Below are 17768 nucleotides of genomic sequence, written 5' to 3'. Positions count from 1 at the left end.
CTTATATTCTGCGTGACAAATACTGTATTTTACAGACTATAAGACATTCGTTAATTTTTAAGCAGTTTTTTTTTTAAATAACATTTTTACCATTTTTATTATTGCATTGCAAAGCCAGACTAAAAAAATTCTTTGTTTATAAAACCAAACTGACCATTACAATTCCTGAAAATCATCACATGAACTTTCTTCTTCTTCGTCATCCTCTTCATCATTATTGTTGTCCTCTTCAAATATAAGATGGTCTTCACTGCCATCGAGACTGTTACTTATGCCACACTTCTTGAAAGTTTAACAATAATGTCTTCTGTCACTTTAGACCTTGGTTCTTTTATCCACTGACACACTTGTTTGATTGTAGGTCATTTTAAATCTCCCTTTGGCAATAATTCTTTTTTGTTTCATACATCACCTATGTGTTCCATTCCTGTCTCATATGCACTTTAAATTGTTTATTTATTGAGGCATCAAGAGGTTGCAGTTTTGATGTAAGTCCTCCAGGGATAACAGCAAGTTCTATATTTCCTTTTGTCAGTTTCTCTTTCACAGAATTTTTCAAATCACCACTAAAACACAAGAAGAGAACTCTTCTTCAGTAAAGCACCTTTCATTCTCTCACATACTCTGTTAATCCACACTTTCATATCAGCCCCATCCATCCAACCCATGTCATGTACATGAGCAACACCGCCTAGTGGTATTTCAGAAGGTTTTGGCATTGTTTCACACTTGAAAATGATCATTGATTAAGTTTATTACTGTCATGACAACGTGAAGGACAACAGTGTAGCATATTTTTTCATTTCCACATTTGCTTATAGTAACAGTTTTAGTACCTTTCATGGCAACAGTTCCGTTACTCGGCAAATCAAATGTCAGAGGAGTTTCATCCATATTCATTATTTGTCCTAGTTCCACACTAATTTTCTTTTGATGTTAAATAATAAAGCAATGGAAAGATAATATTTTCTTTCATACACTTGTGGCATTTGCCTGGGTATTTTGGTGTGAGGCTGCATGCTTCATAAAACTTTAGCACCAACCAACTCTGCCCTTAAGTCCGTTAGGTTCCACTGTAGCGCTAACTTACGGGCATGTATTTGAATCATTTTTGTATTAATTCCAATGCCAGTATGATGGTGTCCTTGAACTCATTTCAGTATGTCATCTTCTAGTTTTGGTCATTTTGCATTCAGTCCTCTATTCGCATATTTAGTCTTCATCATTTTTTTCAGGTCTCCTTTACTAGCCCACCAATCGCGATTGGTTTTTTTCTGTTGATGGGGAGGCCAAAATGCCGCTCAGCTGCTCTGTTTCCATGTTCTTCTGCAGATGCTGTTTCTTTCAGTTTATAGCCTGTAACATATGAATACCTTTTATTTTTTTCCATTTTGAAACTAGCTACTAATAATAATACTGTACTGTTACTGATAACATAAATCACTTTAAGTTCAAGTTCACTGGCACTGTAGACTGTAATAATGCATCATAGGCTAGACAGTGTTCTCGGTTTATGATGGCGGGGTGGGAGGGAGACAGTGTTAGCAAGCATGTGAATCCCCATAACTCACATTCGTCGCATTGGTGCACCATTGCTGCCATTTGAATAGAAATAGGTTTCCCGTGGCATTGAATATATAGGCATTTTTAAGACTGGCAGGAATTTTAAATCAAAAATTGGACATTTTTTATATAAATTTCGAGTATAAAGTGCACCTTAATTTTGGAGGAAATTTTTGAAAGAAAAAATGTTTTATAGTCCATAACATATGATATCTATTTTCAAGCAAATTAATAAAGTTAACACCGATTTTGTTGATTAGAGAATGGACCAGATTTCTTCAACTTTTTTTATATGCAGTTAATTGATTTTTTTGTGTACAGAAATGTAATCTATGGAAGACTGGCTTATATGCATTTGCATGTTGCGTATGCATTTGCATATGTGGCTCCTTTTCACCGGTTATTGTATATTTTAGCTAAAAACTAGTGATGATGCATATTTTTGCTGTATGTTTATAATATTTTAAAAATTTTGACAGGTGGTCTCTTGCTCGATCTAGTTTTGATGTCTCTCAGATTGACCACGAACTGGAACTGCGTGCAATCGCTAACCGAGAGATCACTGCCTAGTGAAATCATTACAGAAGAGGAACAGAGACAGGCAACAGAGTCAATGTTCCTGCGCCTGCACCCCCGTTAATTCCCTCTGCTTCTAGTGTTGTAAAATTCCCAGAAATTTAAAACCGAGGAAATATTCCCATGGGAATATTGCTGGCAATATTCCCAAAATTCATAAATTCCTGTGAATTTATGATTAATTAGCAAGATAGCTCAAAAAACTGTTAATAAGTAAAAAGCAACATATGGTTAAATCTTATATGGATCTGGACTTAACCTCCTTGTTAAAAATAAACAAATTTTTTGGTTTTCAATGTTTTAAGTATCAAAGAATTAGCCCTAGAACTGCCAAGCATTGACGTTTATGACACTTATGTTTCCTAGAACTGCCAATGTCGAGATAATGAACCTTTAGAAAAACCGAGTTCATAATATTTTATGCCTTCTAGTAACTAAAGTTACTAAAATACACAGGGAAGTTAGTTTATTCAATTTGTTAAGTTTTCTGTCGATATTAGAGGTATTTTAAGCTATAAAGTTTAAAATAAACTCATGCAAATTTTGTGAACATTAATCATTGAAAATGACATTTCGGGGAAAAATTGTGTGAGTAAAGTTGTCGAAATTTATGATTTACTTGAAAATACAAGTAATTTTATTGACATAGAACATGGTAAAATATTAATTAACAATTCTAAAAGTGAAAGTGATTGCTATATTTCAGAAAATAAATTTATAAATCATAATTCATCACATGAAATGAGGAGTCCTTGAATTCTGAAAGTGAAACACCTCTTGTCATCTGCCTGGAAAAATTAAAAAATACTACAGGTAATGGCCGGTTGAGAATTACATCTCCAGAGTAATATTTTGTAAGTTTAGGTTTCGTTCACAGAAATGTGGGGTTTCAACTTGTCTAAAAATAGTAGGCCTAACGAATATTTTAAATTATTTTCTCTGTCAGAATTACGGTAAATGATGTTTTGCATGGAATTTGCAAGGAAATTAATGTATAGAATGATAAATCTTGGATTAAAATGTGTGAATTTACTTAGCCTAGTTTTAAGGTTCTTTAACTGTATAAGTGTTAAAACATTCCAAATCTAAAAATTTTCATTAACTCCCTGGGCCAAAGAAATATTCCCAGCAATATGCCCATTTTATAAGTTCCCTCCCACTGGGAATATACCCGGCCCACATCACTATCTGCTTCTAACATTTTTGACAACTAAGAGTCTGTGAAGTGTATGTGCAAACTCCCCACTTCTCTTACACAAGTTGACTTACTTGGGAATGCGCATCTGGATAGCCAGCTTCTGGAATCTCTACAAACTACTACTCTGAAGAACCTTTAAGACTTTCTCTCTCTCTTTGTGAAATAATGAGGTATTCAAAGAATACTTTTCAACAATTATCGGTATATTTGAATTTCCCCAAAGGACAAAATTCACACTTCTCACGTAAACAATTGACTTCTTGTAAGTCACCCATTTTGTCTCACATTAGAAACAATTAAGTTACATTTACAACAGAGTTGGCTTGATAACCAAAACTCTATTATACAGGAATCATACACATGTCTGACCTCTAACAAATTCAAGTTAAAAGATACTAAAAATCTTTTTTCATTAGCAATAGTCACAGTTACAAAACAGCACAGAATAATACTGAAGTTCCTCAGTGTTGCTGTTTGCTTCCATGGACCGACCGACAAGTACTTGTCAGTGCCATTCGACTCCCGTGTCTACCGTCTTCGTACAACAAACTTCAAACCTGCACACACAGACAGGTGATGCGCAGTAGATAGGGTTCCTTTCTCCCACTCACATCTAAAATATCGTCTGTTCAAGACAGTGGAAAGCCAAGTGATTCTAGAATTTACGCAGAAATTCTCAAAACACTAAATATTCCCCCCCCCCCCCCCCCCCCCCCCCCCCCGATCGGACATGCGATATTTTATACATAATCATTATGTAAATAACATCACTCACAACAACATTTCATATCATAACAATATACTTTTCATATACATGTTTCTACATACATCTTTCACTTCAACAACAATCTTTTCTTTTCTCTAGAACAATCTTTAGCTGAGCGTTCCTTTGTTCTGTTCTTATTTCACCTTGACATCAAGACCTGAACATTTTTCCGTGTTTTTAGTAATCTTTTATAATATTTAAGAATTGTGAGGACACTTTCCTTATTACCAACCATAAACTGCAGGTATTCATGATACTTGAGTATTCAATTTTCTATTTCTATCCTCTGTACTACGCTCCATTATCTGTTGTAGTGTGGAGGAACTCTAGGCAAAATGAAAGTGATCTTTTTGACACTCATGAACCTACATAAAATGTAATGCTCATTGTGCATAGAATTCAAACTTTCCAGAATAATCCCTACAAAATTTTGTAACTTTTCTCACGATACTGTCCCTTTCCCCTAGGATCAGTATCTATACCTTGCCTGTGGGCTGACCATATGAGAGCACATCCTCTTTCTGTTTTGGTAGGTATGCCCCTTTATAAAACATTCCCTGTTATTTCAAGCCACAGGTCGTCCTATATCCAAGTAGGTACACCAGCCCCATATACTTAGCAAATGCCAGGTAAGCCCCCCTTATCCTGTCTGAGCAGGCCTCATTGTTCATTACCCCAGCATATGTTCCTATGTGTACTATAACTAAGTATTGTCTGGTAAAGTTACAAATCTACTTTACACTTCGCATATATTTCTTAATATTTCATCTAATCCCTAGAGTCCTCCTCTACTTATCAACTTCTATACTTCCAGCAGATACCATGTCTGTATAGACTCTTCAATAGATAATACGTTTACTTAGGCTATTCGAGTCCCACTACCCTACAATTCGTCACTTTATCTGAGTATGTATTATACTGACTTTTCTTAGATGACTACCAAGACCAATTTTTGGTTTCATATATATTGCAAAATAATTTCAATGTTTGTGTTTAAATGTCTTCTTGTGTGTATGTGGATGTGTGTTCATGTAGTCTGATTCTTCGGCCTTCTTATTAAAAGATAAGATGTAGGTTATTTGAAACGACAGAAACTAGGAAGGACTGTGATAGAAGTAGGTGAATATGGAAAGAGGGAAAAAATATATAGGTCCTCAAATGAGAAGTAAGAAAGGAAATAAATAGAAATTGTTGCTAAGATTGAAGAAGAGAAAGAAGGTAGCCCCAAAGACAGGAAACCCTTCCCACCCCCCTTCCCCAGGATCCCTACCTCGCACGTACTTAAGTGAGACGCTGGAGGAGGTTTGATGTAAAATCGTCTCCTACAGAATGGACATTCCCACCTTCACCCTTGAGGTCTCCAAAGGAAATATTAGCAACCCTATGGAAATGGCAAATGGTGAAGAATCAGGCACACTTGATTGCGAGGGTTGTCTGAAAGGTGTGATGTGTGTTTATTTGCTCTTGTAAACCATGCTTTTATGTACAACACCCACCACTTTCAAGCTTAATACAAACCCTCCCATTCATATCACATCTTCCAAAAGGCATAAAATATTCTATACAAAATAGAAAATCTATATACTATGGTATATTGTTCAACTAGTCACACAATATTATATTTTCTACAAACATAATATTCCATTCAGTTCACTTTATCTAAATATCACTTTTTACCTGTGATTCTCTAGGATTGTTTTCTATTTGACTGTCATATCCAGTTAAGATATGAGATTACAGATAGTTTAAGATTTTAGGAATAGATGACAGAATAGTTTAAGATTTTAAAGGAATTCAGTGCAGGAAAACTATTTTGGAAGAAACACCGAAAACAACTCGGGATCCAATGGTCATCACTCCGCCCATTAACTCAGAATGTTAACATCCCTTGGGGATATATGACACCGCCCAGGTCCCATTGATTTGATATTAACTTTTCTTGTGCACTGGCAGACCAGTATTTCTCTTTAAACTTCTTTTGAAAGTCTCCCCACTGCAAATCAGTCACCACTTCACTAGTTAACACAACATTAGGTGAAGATACTCTTTTTTCAACTTTGTCTTGTACAAATTTGAATCTATATCCTTCTTAGTATCACTAAGTTCAGAAGATAGAATCGGAGATATGTTTCTGGATGTTACTTTCTTGGAAACTTTCCGATCTACAAGTTCTTCCACCTGTTCCTCCAAACTATTTATATTTATGATATCAGAGTTTGCTATTTTCTCTTGGAAACTTCTTTCTACATTATCCACTTGTGTAGTTACACATGTAATTTGTGATTGCCATTAACTTATCTTGCTTTTCAACACTCTCTTTTAAAGTATGCAATCCCTGCTTTACAGCATCAAACTTAACATTGCATACATTTTCAAATGATCCTAACTTTTCATTGATTTCTGATTCTACAGTATTACATTTTCCCTCAATATCAAGTTCTAAACTCTTTTGCTAAATCTTGTAATTGATCATTCTGTTTCGGACTAAAGTCAGTGAACAGTTGATTTACATGAGCATCCAATTGATTGGTTAATTCTTTCTTTAAGTCTAATTTCAAATCCTCTACTTTACTATTCAAGGTGTCAAATTCAGTCTTTAAAGCATCCATGCCTTTGCATAGACTACTAAATTCTTTGCTCTGTGAGTCGACTTTAGCATTTAACAATCCTAAATCCGTTTGGGCATTCAGTTGGGACTTCACCAAGTCTAGGTCTCTACTTAAAGTCACACCCTGTGCATCTAGTTTTTCACTTAGAGCAGCATGTACTGAGTCTAACTTAAGATTCTGGGTGTTCAAAGCTTCCCTCTGAGCATTTGAATTAGAATGTAATGAGTGTATCTTAAGATTCTGAGCTTTGATTAGATTTACTAACTCAGACTAGTCAGGCCCTTCTTTATTAATTCTCATAGCCCTGGCTGGTTCCGACATCTCTCCAACTTGCTGAACGGGATCCATGATTTTGCAAGCTTTAGACCTCGTGAGCACTTAAAAATTAATGTTAAGTGTAATAACTACTCTAAAAGTCCATTAAATAGTTTGTATCACTTCTTGCTAAGGTACTAAAGTTCTGTTTTGCACTCACCTAGTGTGGAATTCTTGCAGCATAGGTGAGTGGATGTGATGGCAGGTCAGCACAAGTAAACAGCAACTTGTGCCGGTGGCGTCTGATGTTGATTTCCGCATCTGCGTCCCCACGAGGCATGTGAGAGCTGTATACTCCCTACACCTGATCATCTTAGTCAGAGTGATCTTGGCATATTTCTTCTTAGAGAAACACACTAGAATCTTCTTAGCTATTTCTCAATTCAAATTTTTTTTTTCTCTTTTGAATACTTGGACATGTTCGAAAGTCTCGGAGCAAATTCCTTATTGCGTCTGGTCCGATCCTGTCATGGTCGCCAAGTTCTAAAGATTTTGTGACAACTTTTTATATAGGCCTTCTCTTCTAAAACTGTGCTCTTTCGGCAACACCGTCACTATATTTGGACTCCATGCACAATAACAAATTTGCATGTTCAATATAAATATTAGATTCTTGTAAGACACCCGTGTCATCTCACATGAGAAACAATTAAGTTACATTTACAACATAGTTGGCTTGATAACCATGACTCTGTTATACAGGAATCAAACACATGTCTTGCCTCCAGCAAGTTCAAGTTAAAAGTTACTAAAAATCTTTTTTCACTCGGTTGTTCTTTTGTCACTAACAATAGTCACAGTTACAAAACAGCACAGAAGTTCCTCGGTGCTGCAGTGTGCTTTCATTACAACTTTCGACCACCATGTCTACCGTATTCGTACGACAAACTTCAAATCTTCACACACAGACAGGTGACATGTAGTAGATAGGGTCCTTTCTTTCACTCACATCTAAAATATCATGTGTTTGAGACAGTGGAAGGCTGAGTGATTCTAGAATTTGCGCGGAAATTCTCAAAACACTACATGCTGTCATACTGTATGCGTCGGCAGCAATTAAATTAAACTACGCAAGTTTTTAGTGTTTTTGTTTCAGTTTAGCTTTCTATTTACTTGTAGACAGTAGAATGTGTTTACAACATGTAGTGTGTAACATGTTGTGCGCCATGCTGCTCGAAAAAAGAAACATCGTTTTGTGGTTAGCTGACCATCGTGAAACATTTACATATGATGGAATTGTTTTATATTGTTGATTTGTGAGAAAAACTTTTTGTGCAAAAAAAGTTTCAAATAGACCACTATGTCAAGACAAGTCTTCATATCACAGGAATGCAGAATGGGGCATAATAACTTCTGACAACAGTAAGTTGTGGTAGCAGGGATTTGTCCAAAGGTAACCAAAAAATTTGGTTTAACATGGATCTGTGTGAAGCATTTATTCCTCTTCACAAACTTAAAACCCTATCCTCAAAGGCTTCATGTACAAGTATTGCTTAAATGAAAATATACCAGACAATTTAGCTAAATGTTCTGGAAGAAATACACAATGAACTCAAGGACAGCATTATTTGGATTTCATTTGATGAAACTTCGGACACTTATGGCTGTTACATTGCTAATTTAATTGTTGGTGCATTAAAAGAACAACCTTCGTCCTCCTATTTATCAGCCTGCAAAGAACTTGAAAAAGTAAATCATTCTACAATCACCAGATTAGAAAAATATTTCTAGAATCTTCAGCAGATGAAAGGGTGTTTGTGTTTATTTCACATGTTGTTCCCTATGTGATCAAAGCAGGAATAGCACTCCATGTATTTTATTCCAATTTGATTCATGTGACGTGCTTTGCTCATGGAGTTCACCGCCTTGCTGAAGAAGTATGTTCCAGGTTTGTGGATGTGAATAAACTTATTTCATCCACAAAGAAAGTGTTTCTAAAGGCTCCTGCTCACATCAAGACCTACAAAGAAAAACTACCAAATGTGCCTTTATCTCCCGAACCAGTGGTAACTCGTTGGGGTACATGAGTCGAAGCTGTGTTGTTTTACAATGAACGTTTTGAGGCCATTAGAGGGGTAGTAAATGCCTTCGATAGTGCAGGGGCTTTGGTAGTTTGCCAGTGCAAGGAAGTTTTTAATGATTCCGGTATTAAAAAAGACATTGCTGTGAATAGCACTCATTTTTCCCTTATACCTGCAAGTATTAAAAAGCTTGAAACTCAAGGTTTGGCTTTGAATTAATCTATTTAGCTAATGAATCAAATTCTTCTAGTGAAATCTTCATTGCCGGAGGTATTCCCAAGAAAACTTAAAGAAAAGTTTGAAAACATTTTAAACAATAACCCAGGATTTGAACCCTTATGCCAAATTTATAGTTTTATTATTGGGACAGGCGAACTTTTACCAGAATCAATAAGTGCCAACATAGCACCCAAATTCAAATACTGCCCAGTTACCTCAGTTGATGTAGAATGGTCCTTTTCTGCTCATAAAAATGTTTTGAGTGATCAAAGACACAATCTTACTACTGAACATTTGGAACAGTACTTGGTTATTTATGTGTACAATAGTAGAAACATTTGAAATAAATTGTAAATCATGCTTTGGTCCAATAGTATTAATTAAAAGTTAATGCTGTTCAAAAGCATTCATGGTTGTATGTTTTTTAAATAAAATATTACGGAGTCTTTGAGCGTGCTCTCTCTGCATGCGATGTATCTCGGATTTGGTACTGCACATATCGATTGTTTCGCTGTGACTCACTCGTATTGCATCCACATGCTACCGACAACAATAGCAAAGAAGGAACAATTCTTGAAATGTGGTATGCATCCCCAGTTTGGAAATTTTTGAAAAATAAACCCCAAAAGGCCCCCTTCCTAATCATTGCCAGAAAGTATTCAGAAAATGATATCAGTTTTCTAAACGCGCCGATTTTTCAAATGGCCAGCACTCTTCCTTGTAATTGATATGCACAGGTTTGACTTTGAGATATAATGCATGCAGTAACTACCATGTTTTTTTATTATTTGGTGTTGGATATTTCGACACTTTTATGAATTTCTAAGTATTTTTATGCATATTTTAAGGTTTTTATGATGCATATAATCTGGTCTGTAATGATCACCAATATTTAGGTGACAGCATCTGTAATAATTTATTTGTTAGTGACAGTCCATTTATTGAAGTCAGATTGTCTTAACTGTTTGAGAATATATGCAATTGTATGCTTTGTTTGTAACTTGAGTTACTCTCATAATGAAGCATGTCAATTCACAGTATGTTAATATCACTACTTGTTGATTGTGACCATTAGATATAACCTATTTTTCTCCTTTGTCACTCTTCTCCATATTAATTCCACTCTATATTGCAGACAACAGATGTGCCAACTGTTTGGCTGTCCACTGACCATCTGTGCAGTCTGTGGTGCAAACAACTTGTTTTGGTCCTAGTGAGAGCTTTTTTTGATATTGTGGATATTTCAACAAAACAAATATCTGACAACCCAGTACTTCGCAAAGACATTTTCTACTATCACCTAGTCCATGTAAGTAACATGTAAATATATATGTTTGTAGTAAATTGTAAAGCAATGTTTAACCTACATGTGACTCTGGATAACGCTAAAGACTTATCTACTTATGTTCTAGTCATTCTTAAGTACAGGGTTCAAGACCTCTTAAATTATGTTTGTGGTAATTTATATAATGGATAAATATGTAGAATGCCTGATTGGGTACAGAAGAGGTCCTGGTGGTCCTAGTCTTGTCATGATAGATAAATCAATAAGTAAGCAAGTAAATAAATAAAATTATGATCATCCACAGATGTCATCCAGTCTGAGCTGTAGCAAATGACCATTCATTCATTCATTCATTCATTCGTAGGCCCCTTTAAGAAGGAGAACCTCCAGAGATGTGGAACGAGTTGGCAAAAAGCAAACAACCCACGGAAGCTAAAACTGTACACCATGTTAAAAATAAGCTACATTGGAGAGCCAAAGAAATTAGTAAACCTGCAAGCATGCAGAAATGCCACAACATGGCTTGGCATGGACACAGCTAATGTCTGAAGTAGTGCTGGAAGGTACTGACCACACGAGTCTTGCAGAGCTGTCCATAAATCCGTAAGTGTACGAGAGGGTGGAGATCTCTTCTGAACAGCAAGTTGCAAGGCATCCCAGATACGTTCAATGATGTTCATGCCTGGGGAGTTTGGTGGGCAGCGGAAGTGTTTAAATTCAGAAGAGTGTTCCTGGAGCCACTCTGTAGCAGTTCTGGACATGTGGGGTGTTGCATTGTCCTGCTGGAATTGCCCAAGTCTGTTGGAATACACACTGGATATGAATGGATGCAGGTGATCAGAGAGGATACTGCCATACATGTCACCTTTCAGAGTCGTACCTAGATGTATCAGGGGCCTCATATCACTCCAACTGCTCATTCCCCATGCCATTACAGAGCCTCTACCAGCTTGAACAGTCCTCTGGTGACATGCAAGGTCCATGGATTCATGAGGTTGTCTCCATACCTGTACATCTGCATCCACTTGATATAATTTGAAACAAGATTCGTCTGACCAGGCAACATGTTTCCAGTCATCAACAGTTCAATGTCAGTGTTGACGGGCCCACGCGAGGTGTAAAGCTGTTTGTTGTGCAGTCATCAAGGGTACACGAGTGGGCCTTTAGTACCAGAAGCCCATCTTGATGATAATTGAATGGTTCACACGCTGACACTTGTTGATGCCCCAGCACTGAAATCTGCAACAGTTTGCAGAAGGGTTTCAGTTCTGTCACATTGAATCTTTCTCTTCAGTTGCAGTTGGTCCCATTATTATGGATCTTCTTCTGGCCGCAGCGATGTCAGAGATTTGATGTTATACCAGATTCCTGATATTCACAATACACTCATGAAACAGTCATATGAGAAAATCCCCACTTCATCGCTACCTCAGAGATGCTGTGTCCCATCGCTTGTGCGCCAACTATAATACCGTGTTCAAACTCACTGACATCGTGATAACCTGGCATTTAGCAGCAGTAAAGCGTGAAGTGTTCAGTGAATTCGTAAGTAAAATTCTATGTACCGACTTGACAGAAAATCCTGGGAAGTACTGGTCTTACGTTAAATCAGTAAGTGGCTCGAAACAGCACATCCAGACACTCTGGGATGATGATGGCATTGAAACAGAGGATGACACGCATAAAGCTGAAATACTAAATACCTTTTTCCAAAGCTGTTTCACAGAGGAAGACCACACTGCAGTTCCTTCTCTAAATCCTCGCACAAACGAAAAAATGGCTGACATTGAAATAAGTGTCCAAGGTATAGAAAAGCAACTGGAATCACTCAACAGAGGAAAGTCCACTGGACCTGACGGGATACCTATTTGATTCTACACAGAGTACGCGAAAGAACTTGCCCCCCTTCTAACAGCCGTGTACCGCAAGTCTCTAGAGGAACGGAAGGTTCCAAATGATTGGAAAAGAGCACAGGTAGTCCCAGTCTTCAAGAAGGGTCGTCGAGCAGATGCACAAAACTATAGACCTATATCTCTGACATCGATCTATTGTACAATTTTAGAACATGTTTTTTGCTCGCGCATCATGTTGTTTTTGGAAACCCAGAATCTACTCTGTAGGAATCAACATGGATTCCGGAAACAGCGATCGTGTGAGACCCAACTTGCTTTATTTGTTCATGAGACCCAGAAAATATTAGATACAGGCTCCCAGGTAGATGCTATTTTCCTTGACTTCTGGAAGACGTTCGATACAATTCCGCACTGTCGCCTGATAAACAAAGTAAGAGCCTACGGAATATCAGACCAGCTGTGTGGCTGGATTGAAGAGTTTTTAGCAAACAGAACACAGCATGTTGTTATCAATGGAGAGACATCTACAGACGTTAAAGTAACCTTTGGCGTGCCACAGGGGAGTGTTATGGGACCATTGATTTTCACAATATATATAAATGACCTAGTAGATAGTGTCGGAAGTTCCATGTGTCTTTTCGCGTATGATGCTGTAGTATACAGAGAAGTTGCAGCATTAGAAAATGGTAGCGAAATGCTGGAAGATCTGCAGCAGATAGGCACTTGGTGCAGGGAGTGGCAACTGACCCTTAACATAGACAAATGTAATGTATTGCGAATACATAGAAAAAAGGATCCTTTATTGTATGATTATATGGTAGCGGAACGAACACTGGTAGCAGTTACTTCTGTAAAATATCTGGGAGTATGCGTGTGGAATGATTTGAAGTGGAATGATCACATAAAATTAATTGTAGGTAAGGTGGGTACCAGGTCGAGATTCATTGGGAGAGTCCTTAGAAAATGTAGTCCATCAACAAAGGAGGTGGCTTACAAAACACTCGTTCGACCTATACTTGAGTATTGCTCATCAGTGTGGGATCCGTACCAGATCGGGTTGATGGAGGAGATAGAGAAGATCCAAAGAAGAGCGGCACGTTTCGTCACAGGGTTATTTGGTAACCATGATAGCGTTACGGAGATGTTTAGCAAACTCAAGTGGCAGACTCTGCAAGAGAGGTGCTCTGCATCGTGGTGTAGCTTGCTGTCCAGGTTTCGAGAGGGTGCGTTTCTGGATGAGGTATCGAATATATTGCTTCCCCCTACTTATACCTCCCGAGGAGATCACGAATGTAAAATTAGAGAGATTCGAACGCGCACGGAGGCTTTCAGACAGTCGTTCTTCCCGCAAACCATACGTGACTGGAACAGAAAAGGGAGGTAATGACAGTGGCACGTAAAGTACCCTCCACCACACACCGTTGGGTGGCTTGCAGAGTATAAATGTAGATGTAGATGTAGATGTAGATGTAACTGATGTAACAACTGCACCAGATACTTGTCTTATATAGGCTTTGCCAACAGCAGTGCTGTATTCTGCATGTTTACATATCTCTGTCGTTGAATATGCATGCGCCTATACCAGTTTTTTTTTTTGTGCTTTAGTGTATGATCATACTACTTAAACTATGACCATACTACTTAATATTATTTATGCTTATATCAGTTAAATGTAACCCAGTCATTTAGCAAGAAAGTCATTATTTTGAAAAAAGCTCTCTGTGTTACATTAAATAGCTGCTGTTTATCCTCTATTGGTATTTCAACACTTATTTGGTTACATTGGTAATCTTCAAACATTACTACTTGTCACCCAGCTTTACAGTTACAGTTGCCATGTAGCTTACAATTTTTCAGTCCTTGGTTCTAGATATTCAAATAATGTATAGGATTGGCTAACAAGGTAATTTTTAATTTTCCACTGTGCTGGTAGTTTTTCCAGTTTCTTGCTTTTATTTTCAATAGTAGCTTGTTGAGCGCCTTTACACTAGAATGCATAACTCCACTCTGAACCCTAGACAAGATGGCAAAGTCTGCATGAAAAAAACTATTTTTGTGTCTTTTAGTGTGATTGCACAAATCACAATCCAGCTGGCATGGAGTTTTATTACTAACAACAAAAACATTAATGAGTAAAAGTTCTGAGAAGTGAGTGTACAAATTCTGAGATTCTTAAAGAGACCTTTGCAAGATCTGCGGTTATCTATTTTGCAGAATATTTTTACTGCTCACTTCTGCTGGTTTAATACCGTGTTTTAATTTAAGTACACTCCCCAAAACATAATTCCGTAAGACGAGAGTGTATGCTTTGTCACCTTACCAAAACTTACTAATCTTTATGCTTTTGTTTCTGTCCTTAGATTACTTTTGTTCCTTTAGCTGTTTAATAATACTATAGCATCAAATTATAAAATGAGAAATATTGAGCCCAGTAAATGGTTTAACAAATCAAAGTCCCCTTAGCTAAAAAGATTAGAAGTTGATGTAACAGTAGTATGAAATGGAGACCTTTTCTATTTTATATTGGACAGTATTGTCACATATTATACAGTCAGCATAGCAGACTAAATATATTTTTAAGAACCACCGAGTCATGCCCTAGGCACCACAACCTGCCTTAAACTTATAATAATTTTTTGTGTATTACACTTGTTATATTAGCTGCATTACTTTATTGAATTATTCTAGTAAAAAGAAAATGATTCTAAATGTAACGTCCATTTTCAATACTTTTCAGAGAACAGGTGGCAAACGTTTCTCCATATCGGAGCATCCACATCAGCTGCTGTTAAGTGCAGATGCAGAATGGGAGGAATATCTTCAGAGAAAGCTATCAATATCAGAACCATATGGACTTCGAGGCACACGTCATACTATGGTGCGTTTGGTGAATGATGAGAAACATCATTGGCTTACTGTAGTTGTCAGTGGTCTGGAAGCCAAAGACTGGATCTTTGTATGCTCAGCAGATGTTGTTTGGAAGTCCTCAAGAATGTGGTACGTCTTTCACTGAAAATGTAGTCATAGTATCTGCCAATTGTGTAGCCATAGTATCTGCTGATCTTGCTCTTTGTGCACGTATTCAAAGCTACTTCATTGCATTGCCCTTAGATTTATCACTTTGTTTGAATAGATGTTGTGAATAAAGAGTAGTACATTCTTGCTTTAATATACAATGATCACATAGGCTCAATCATGGATAAAGCAACTGGCAGTCAGTCTACAAAGGAAATTGCATATAAAACCCAAGTGCAGTCCGTCTTTATATATTACTCAAATGTATGGGACCCATACCAATAGGGCTAATAGGAGATATTGAACATATACAAAGAATGGCAGCATGGTTTGTCACAAGTTTGTTTGACCAACGGGAGAATGTCACAGAAATGCTGGGAAACCTGAACTGAAGTGTTTGAAGATAGACATCAGCTATCCTGAAAAACCTTCCATATAAAGTTTCAGTAAACACAACTAAGGAGCAAGTTGTACACCATAGTACCCTTAATATCATTCCTGTAAGACCTGCAAGATTGAGTTTAAGCTAATTATAATATCCACAGGAATATGTAGGCTGTTCTTCACACGCTCCATGTGTATGGAATATCCTCTGCCATGCAATTTATTTGTAAACGTATTCTGTACAACATTTTATGTGTGTGAAATGCTAGGATGAGGCATGAGTTAAAGAATATGTAAATGTAGATTAAATAGAATATGGTACAGTTAATGTTAAAACATTGTTTCAGGGAAAACGAAAGCATAAAACTAGAACAAAACAGAAACAAAGTGAAACTTCTCACATCACAAATGTGCCAACGAGATGGGAAATCTGTGACTGCTCGTATTTTGTTTGGATTGGAACAGACTCCGAAGACTCTCTGAAGGTTCAATGAGGTTATCATGCAGCATCTTCTGCACTTCTTCCCAACTTACCTGTTGTTCAGCCAGCGATACTTTATGTGCATGCTGGACAGTTGATGGATGATCACGGTGTTAATTCAGTGTTTGGTTACAGACCACATGGTGCATCTTTTCTCCACTACGGATTTGAAAGCATCCAAAAATTCACACAGAATGGCAGTCACTTGCTGACATTCTTCCTCATCCTCAGTCAGGCCAGATCCTATTGGCAGTTTGACAGTAGCTCCCCCCCCCCCCCCGCCCCCCCTCCACCGAATTACCTGTAGTGGTAGCAGAGCACATTTGTTTGTCATGAAACTATGAAACTAGGCTGCCCTTTCTGGACTAGATTAGCTGTCCCTATGCACACATCTTTAGGGGCGAGGTGTGGCTGCTTGTTACAATCAGTTATGCATAGCTCTGTGAAAAGCAAAGTTGTTACCATATTGTGGAGGTGCTGAGTTGCAGATAGGCACATCAAAAAGACTGTCACAAATATAGCTTTTGGCCAGTAAGGCCTTCATCGAAATTAGATGACAAACACACACAGACACACTCTCACAAACGCAACTCACACACTCGTCTAATTTTCACAAAGGTCTTACTGGCTGAAAGCTATATTTGTGACAGTCTTTTTGCTGTGCCTATCTGCGACTCAGCATCTTCGCTATATAGTGAGTAACAACTTTCCTTTTCACAGAACTATACATTGTTGATTGTAACAAGGAGCTACACCTCTGCCCTAAAGGGATGTGCATAGGGCAGCTAATCTAGTCCAGAAAGGGCAGCCTAGTTTCATGACAAACAATGGTGCCTTGCTATCGCTACAGATAATGCAGGGGTGAAGCTACTGTCAAACTGCCAATAGAATCTGGCCTGACTGAGGAAGAATGTCAGCAAGTGACTGCCATTCTGTGTGAATTTTTGTATGCTTTCAAATCCGGAGTGGAGAAAAGATGCACCTTGTGGTCCTTAATAAAACACTGAATTAACACTGGGATCATCCACCAACTGTCCAGCACTCACATAGAGTGTTGCCGGCTGAACAACAAATAAGTTGGGAAGAAGTGCAGAAGATGCTGCATGATGACCTCATTAAACCTTCAGAGAGTCTTTGGAGTCTGTTCCAATCCAAACAAAATACGAGCAGTCACAGATTTTCCATCTCGTCGGCACATTTGTGATGTGAGAAGTTTTCATGAAGTGTCCTTGTTCTACAAGTGATCCAGAAAGGATTTCTGTAACAAGGAACATCCCTTGTGAGAAGTATTGCAGGGAGTCGCAACTTTCCTTTTCACAGTATTGTACATCCTGGATTTTCCACTGTTTGACGTATAGTTCTCCTTGACCACCTGTAATGCTAATGATCTAAGCTGTTATGGAGATTTATTTTGTGAGCCTGAGTACCTTTTTGCAATTGACAAAAGCTTCACAGTTTAACTGAGCATATTGGTTAATGACTG

The 17768-nt window shown here is 37.6% G+C and overlaps 1 protein-coding gene across 1 annotated transcript in view; it reads left to right on the top strand.

Moving 5' to 3' along the window:
• Window positions 1-17768, top strand: part of LOC126457983 (GPI inositol-deacylase) — a 166289-nt gene that overhangs the window by 44556 nt on the left and 103965 nt on the right. Inside the window, exons 5-6 of the mRNA XM_050094745.1 lie at window positions 10403-10576; window positions 15143-15402. Coding sequence (XP_049950702.1) covers window positions 10403-10576; window positions 15143-15402 — 434 coding nt within the window. The remainder of the gene's footprint in view (window positions 1-10402; window positions 10577-15142; window positions 15403-17768) is intronic.

The sequence above is a fragment of the Schistocerca serialis genome, chromosome 2 (genome assembly GCF_023864345.2).
Source record: "Schistocerca serialis cubense isolate TAMUIC-IGC-003099 chromosome 2, iqSchSeri2.2, whole genome shotgun sequence".
Lineage (NCBI taxonomy): Eukaryota > Metazoa > Arthropoda > Insecta > Orthoptera > Acrididae > Schistocerca > Schistocerca serialis.
Note: the sequence above shows the minus strand (reverse complement) of the source record. Positions and strands in the feature narration are given on the sequence as shown.